This window comes from Penaeus monodon, chromosome 13, assembly GCF_015228065.2.
Source record: "Penaeus monodon isolate SGIC_2016 chromosome 13, NSTDA_Pmon_1, whole genome shotgun sequence".
NCBI classification, from domain to species: Eukaryota; Metazoa; Arthropoda; class Malacostraca; order Decapoda; family Penaeidae; genus Penaeus; species Penaeus monodon.
The window spans coordinates 39,146,311-39,153,810 of record NC_051398.1 but is presented as its reverse complement, the minus strand read 5'-3'; the positions used below and the strand labels follow the sequence as shown (position 1 = coordinate 39,153,810).

The following is a 7,500-nucleotide window of genomic DNA, read 5'->3' as shown; positions in this document are numbered from 1 at the left end:
TTTTTTTTTTCGTTTTTGCTGATGATGCACAGCATTTACCAGAATAACATAACTTTCACTCAACTAAAGAGAAAACTTAGTTGTTCCCTTACATTCGCCTAGGCCTACGGTCAGTCCACTGAGTTAAGTTCTGTTATTATTGTTTCTTTTTTTCCATTATTTTCATATCTACCTCACTCAAAAAAAAAAGTTCCAATTACACCCATTTGTCACTTATAAATGTATTTATTTATTTATTTATTTTATCTAAATGTAAACATTTTTGAAGATTCTTTTTTCACCAGAGGCATAGGAACAGAGAAAGCAAAATCTTTTACCTGCTCTGGGGAGATCCGGTTCAAAATAGTCGTGACTTTTTCTATGGGATTTGCATCCTTTGTGTGTGTGTGTGTGTGTGTGTGTGTGTGTGTGTGTGTGTGTGTGTGTGTGTGTGTGTGTGTGTGTGTGTGTGTGTGTGTACATATATACACAGCAGAAAATGAGAGACAAAATAAAGAAAGGCCATATCATGTTCACTTTCAGTTCCAGCACCCCAATCTTCCCAACCTATGATTACAGATCACAAAACATCCAACTCCCCCCCCCCCCTCCTCCTTCCAGACTCCCGCCGGCAGTGAGGACTGGCGGCGACCCTCGGCGACGGCAGGAGAGGCCACGAGGCGGGGCCGATGGCGCGCATCCTGGTGGGGCTGATGACGTGGTGGCGTCCCATGGTGGCCGTCCTCACGCCCCTCCTCCTCAGCGTCATCCCAGCGCTCACGGGATCCTCGGTCAGGCTCTTGGCTGTTGGTTCCTGCTCGCTTGTTCGGTCGGGCGGAGAGGCTTTGCTTTGCTCTTGGTGGAGGGTCTGCATGCTAGAAATAGGACTTTATTATTGTAGTTAAGTGTATAGAAATAGAACATTTTTTTTATGATATGACGATATTCCATGTTTTATGTTTTAGTAAGATGCTATTCGTCTGTGTGTGTGTGTGTGTGTGTGTGTGTGTGTGTGTGTGTGTGTGTGTGTGTGTGTGTGTGTGTGTGTGTGTGTGTGTGTGATTTCTCTCTCTCTCTCTTCTCTCTCTCTCTCTCTCTCTCTCTCTCTCTCTCTCTCTCTCTCTCTCTCTCTCTCTCTCTCTCTCTCTCTCTTGTAAAAATACTACATTTCATTGAATTTATTAAAGTGATATTACATTACTGTGTATATCTGCATTACCCGTATTTCTGTTCATTATTTTTGTAATAAGTCGGTGCCTAAAATTGTTCTGAGTTATAAAAAAGTAGAATAAGTCATGGTAAATAGTAAAGGTAGATCTAGTTTTAGGGCATAGACATGCACTTCGACACCAATAGGAATGGGTTTGTTGACTGTAAAATATCTTTGACCAATAGATATTTTAGGAAACAAATCGAAACAAATCGACGTATAGTAGGAAGAAGAAATCTTTCTATATTAAACCTTTTAAAAGAGTGGTTCTCAGCCTTTGTAGTCTCGCAACACAAAGGAGATATCCTGCACTTATGCAACTCACCAACTCCAGTCAGCTCCATCAATACACAAATACGAATGCAGTGTGCATATATGCAATAATTATATCCCCCTGAAAATGTACTACTACAAATTATTCTATATTCCCTGATTGTCGGAAATGTATAGGTTGAGGCAACTTAGGTTAACTTTTTACATGTCCCTCTATTTTTCAATAATGGCTAATAAAAGTCTAAACATGATACACAAGTTACTTGATTACCCTCCGTGTGCGTTGCATGATATGTAATAACATACATATTCACGTACCAGAATGTATAAGAATATTGTCTGAACTCATAACCTCTTTACATCCGTAGCATTCGCGCTAATGATAGCCATTAAAAGTAAACAGCAATCATACCCAACAGTCCTCCCCCCCTCGCATATTCTTAAGACCACAGGAACTCAGCCTTCTGCTTCGCCTTCTGCAGGAAGCGCGCTGTGGCTATGTGATCCTGATCATGGCCGTGTACTGGATTACCGAAGCCGTGCCCCTCGCTGCCACGGCCCTGGTGCCCGTGTTCGCCTTCCCTCTGCTCGGGGTCCTGTCCACGTCCTCCGTCTGCCTCGTCTACATGAAGGACACGAACGTCATGTTCATGGGCGGCCTCATCATGGCGGTGGCGGTGGAGCACTGCAACCTCCACAAGCGAATCGCGCTCTTTGTCATGCTGCACGTGGGTGAGTGTCCCTCGGGCTGGAGCTCTTTGCCTTTGTCGCTTACGTAATGAACCATTGCTGTGATTCTGTTGAAATTTCTGTCCAGTTATTATGTTAGATTTTTTGTTGCTGTTGTTCTTGCTGTTTTGCTTAAATCCTTTTATTTTATTGCTGCTCTTAATTTTATTGTGGATGTAGTTATAGTCACAACCATCACCACTATTGTCGTTTTATTGTTGTCCCTTGTTTTTATAATAATATTTAAATCATTCTAAAATAGCATAATAAGCTTCATTATCGTTAGCATTATAATTTGTTATCAATACTAATGTTATCATGAACGTTATTATTACAAGCCCCAGTATATTGCAATAAAGGAGAGGATGTCAGTTATTTTATGAGAAAAGTGTTGAAATGTCTTTCATGTCATGTTTCTACCCAGGGATATATCATGGTTTCTACATATTTAAAAGTTCATTATTATTCCAAGCTCATCATTATCCTAAATGCAAGCAAAAATATACTAGGGATAATAAATAATAACAATAAGCAAAACAAGCCATCGTGCTTTCAAATCTCTCAGGTAATAACAATCACAAAAAACAAAGATAGTATAAAAAAAAAAGAAAATCGTTGATGTGTGACGTCATTACTACTTCCTCGGCGACAGGTTGGCTGGCGCGAAAAGAGGCGCGCGCGGCGGCAATAGATGGCGTGCAGCGAGCCAATAATGGTTTGACAGATGCGTCATGAATATGACTATGTGTAGGCGTCTTGGTTGTAGAACGTGTACAGGATTAAAATGTATATGTGGTTGTGTATGTGTGTGTGTGTGTGTGTGTGTGTGTGTGAAGTAAGTGGAAAAAGGATATTATGAAAAAGCAGTTTCAGTTATGATTTATTTTTTAACATATGCTCCATTAAGGTCAACACACTTCTGCAAACGTTGATACCAGCCTTTAAGTCTGTCTGAGTAAAACTGAGGGTCATGTGATTTGAACCATGTCAGAGCAGCTCTTTTTATATCTTCAACCGATGTTTTTTTTTACTTTTCAATCATTTTTTTTAAGTTTGGAAATAAAAAGAATAATAAAACGGGGCTGTAAGGTGGATGTCGGACGATTTCCCATCGAAATCACGTAGCACAGCTTTTGTCTGCCGAGCGCCGTGAGCGGGTGCATTGTCGTGGTGGAAAAGAACACGTTGATGCAGCTTTCCAGTTTTTTTTTTTTTTTTCTTTACACTTCTCAAAAAAACATTCATAATAAGCAGATGTAATTATTTAATGCTCTCGAGGGAGTCAATCAGCAAAATCCCCTCTGCATCCCAGAAGACAGTGGCCATGATCTTTCCTCTTGAACGCTCTGATATTGCTTTGACTGGTCCACTTCCACCCCTGGGCAGCCACTTTGATTAAATTTTGTCCTCGGGATCGTACTGGTAGAGCCATGTTTCATCCCCTGTCACAGTTCTCTGCAGAAAAGCTTCAGAGTCCCCATCCCACTTGTTCAAAATTTCTATTGAAAGATCTACCCTTGTATGCTGCTGATCTGAGCGCAACATCGAGTGGAGATTTTGCTTAGCCCCAAACTCTCCACCAGAACTGTGTGTGCAGAACCCATAGATATGTTGAGTATGTCTGCTCCTGATTCAATGGTTATTCGTCTATCGTTTTCAATCATGTCGCAAACAGTATCAATGTTTTCCTTACAAACTGACGTTGATGACCTGCCACTGCGGGGCTCATCTTCAATTTCTTTTCTTCCACTTCTGAACCGACTTATCTATTTGTAGGTTGTTGATTTCTTTGTCACCATAAACTTGTTTCAGAGCGTCAATACTTTGCCTATTCTCCCAACAGAGTTTCACCATGAATTTAATTTTGTCCTGGCCTCGATTTTTGGTGGATTTTATATTGGTTGAATGGTGATCTGACTTCCATTTGGCGGCGATGCGTTATTACCTGGCATTTAAGGGTTCATGTTTGAACACGATATGACACGTTGGTACAAGAATGTTCAGGTGCATTGATATCAAAATCCTTCCACATGATTTTAGTTGTGGACTATTTTCACGAACTTTTTGAAGCCTCCTCGTATCTATATCTATATCTGTATCTGTATCTATATCTATATCTGTATCTATATCTATATCTGTATATATATCTATATCTATCTATATATATAGTCATCTACATCTGTATCTCTATTTATAAATGTATTTATACCTGTATCTATCTATATATCTGTATATATATATATATATATATATATATATATATATATATATATATATATATATATATATATATATATATATACATACATCTATATATCTATAGCTTTCTCTATATCTATATCTACAACTACAATTATAACTATCACTACTACTATCACCATAACTATATCTATGTATGTGTCTCTAGCTCTAGCTCTAGCTCTAGATGTGTATGTGTATGTGTATTTGTGTCCGCATATATAAATGCACATAAACATGCACACACATACATACATTGCTTCTCACGAATGGTATGACATTACATTGATAAGTCACCTTGAATCCTCTTCACCTGCAAGCAACATCCGTTTCCAGACACGATAACAATCACCTACTACTTTCTGCAATGTTGCCAGACATCATACTGACTCAAAAATCAGCTGAGTGTTTTCAGAATGAGACCGTATTTTCACACGATATATTCTAACATCCACATTCTTTCGCCAGGCCAAAGTCCGCGGTTGCTGATGGCGGGTTTCATGATCACAACAACTTTTCTCTCCATGTGGATCTCCAACACCGCCGCCGCCGCCATGATTGTGCCTATTGTTGACGCCGTTGTGCAGGAACTCGGCAAGGTGAGTTCGTCCCGCAAGCAGGAACGCAAGCACATGTGGTTTATTATCATCGTCGTTATTCATTATCTCCATCTCCAACTACAACTGCAACAACAACTACAACTCCATCACAACCATCACCACTATCATCACCATCACCACCATTATCACCATCATCGCCATCGTCAGAATTACTGTATGAACTCTCATTCTTCCCCAAATTTTGAATGTTGTACGGAAGTTCACTCCCTCTATCATCACCAAAGATGAGAAATTCTGATGTATGAGCCATTTACCTGTACAGTATGTGCAATTCCTCTCTATCTATCAATCTATCTATTTATCTATCTACCTCTGTCTCTCTCACTCTCTGACTCATTCACTTACCCACTCTCTCCCACTTTCTCTTTAATTGTACAGTATGTGCAATTATCTCTCTCTATCTATCTATATATTATCTGTCTATCTGTATTTATCTATCTCTATCTCTTTCACTCTTTCATTCATTCACTCACTCACTCACTCACTCACTCACTCACTCACTCACTCACTCACTCTCACTCATTTTGTTTCATTTCTCTCTCTCTCTCTCTCTCTCTCTCTCTCTCTCTCTCTCTCTCTCTCTCTCTCTCTCTCTCTCTCTCTCTCTCTCTATCTATCTATCTCACTCTCTCTCTCTCTCTCTCTCTCTCTCAGACACAAAGAGGGAAAGAGAGAAATAGAGGGAAAGAGAGAATAGAGGAAAAGGGGGAGATAGAGGGAAAGAGAGAGATAGAGGGAAAGAGAGAGATAGAGGGAAAGAGAGAGACTGGGGAAAAGAGAGAGACTGGGGGAAAGAGAGAGATTGAGAGAAGAGAGAGATTGAGAGAAGAGAGAGAGAGAGAGAGAGAGAGAGAGAGAGAGATTCCTTTATACACATCAGCATTTTTTTTAGCCTAAGACGCCAATTATGTGATGCTGACGTATCAATATACAGCACTAGTGATCAACACAAAATGTTTTTACTGCTGAATATTTCAACGTTCAATTTCTGCTGCCCTGAAGCCTTAAACCAAAGCAGCAGTTCAGTAAAATAAAAAATAAGACCAGCGTTACCCATACTAGTTCATATAAATCATGGATTCAGAATATATCAAATCAGTCAGATAATTTGTCAGTCTGTGTCATTGTCACCGACATAAATCGAGACTAGTATAATGCCGTTTTCCTTTTTCCTGTCAAAAATGACCGAGAAAGTATACAAACATTTTTTAAAATCTGGAACGGAGTCCTTTTTGCATTTCCTAATCACATGAGGACACGACCTTGAAAACTGGTTCGCAACATATTGATCATGACGTGTGGTGCAGTGAAAGTCTCTAGTACACCTGCAATGTTACTCTTGCGAGGCAGGGAAGTCTGGAGCAGGACAACAACCTACAGTACTTACAGTATACCTTTCGTGATACTTTCGCGTCTGCAGTGTCTTGAAAAAGGCATGAAGAATAATGAACAACGCAGTGAATATTTTTTCCAACATTTTGCCGCTATACAGCATGTCCTTCACTACGTGACTAAGATACCGATTCATACTATTACACTCATACTAATCGTTAATATTGATGTTACTATCGAACGTATAAACAGCTGGTTACTTTCACACTTGCTGAAAAGCTAACGTGAATGGGGTCGGCGTTGCCTTATAAGAAATTGATTGACACGTTCTTTACAAGGGCGATCACTATCTCCATTCTATATACACCCTGTAGAATAAAAGGGGCAGTTGATAGGACTCAGTCCCATTGTTACTTTTATCTCATTGCTACTCTTATCACGTTGTAATTAGATAATATGGGGAAAATATGTATTCATAGTACGTTTCTTTCAAATACGCCTGGCAGCAATACATATTTCTGGTGTTTAATATGTTCAACTTGGAGCAGAAAGTTTTAGTCAGATTCGTATTTCCGGCGAATGATAAAAAAAAGTAATAAATCCATTAATAACTGATGAATAAACAATTAAGTGGCCCTAAAAGGTTGATAGAAGTATAGAGCAGTAAATGGATAAACTATAAAATAAAGCCGACCTGAAAAACTGAATCAGATGTGGTTTTCGCAAGAACAAGTGTTACAGCACCGACTTGGCTTTTTGCCAGCCTGGCTGTCGTTCTCGATGCACGGAAGGAAAGCCATTTTGAGAATAAAGGCTGGGGACGGCTGCGTAGGATATGCGTGGCCAGATGTGGCATTACCGCCCATGTCTGATGCAATACGAAATGGTCTCCGACATGAAAGGCTTACAAGAGTGGTAATGGTATGCAATAATTTGTTTCACGAAAACATATTTGTCGGCTGTTAGACTGTTTAATGTTAGCTTTTATTTAGTCATTTACCTATTCATTTTTTTACCGATAAAAAGATAACGTTTATATTCGTAATTCATATAATTTCCGTTTACTTTTTACTCCCACTACTAGTTTCACGAGCTCAAGCAGTCAATGGTAGTCATAGC

General features: G+C 39.5%; 1 protein-coding gene across 2 annotated transcripts in view; it reads left to right on the top strand.

Moving 5' to 3' along the window:
• The window catches only part of LOC119580324 (solute carrier family 13 member 5-like), a 27,316-nt gene that overhangs the window by 8,847 nt on the left and 10,969 nt on the right, over nt 1-7,500 (top strand). For both annotated transcript variants that reach the window (XM_037928416.1, XM_037928415.1), the window contains exons 2-4: nt 601-770; nt 1,945-2,194; nt 4,898-5,028. In XM_037928416.1, coding sequence (XP_037784344.1) covers nt 669-770; nt 1,945-2,194; nt 4,898-5,028 — 483 coding nt within the window. In that variant the 5' untranslated portion in view covers nt 601-668. The remainder of the gene's footprint in view (nt 1-600; nt 771-1,944; nt 2,195-4,897; nt 5,029-7,500) is intronic.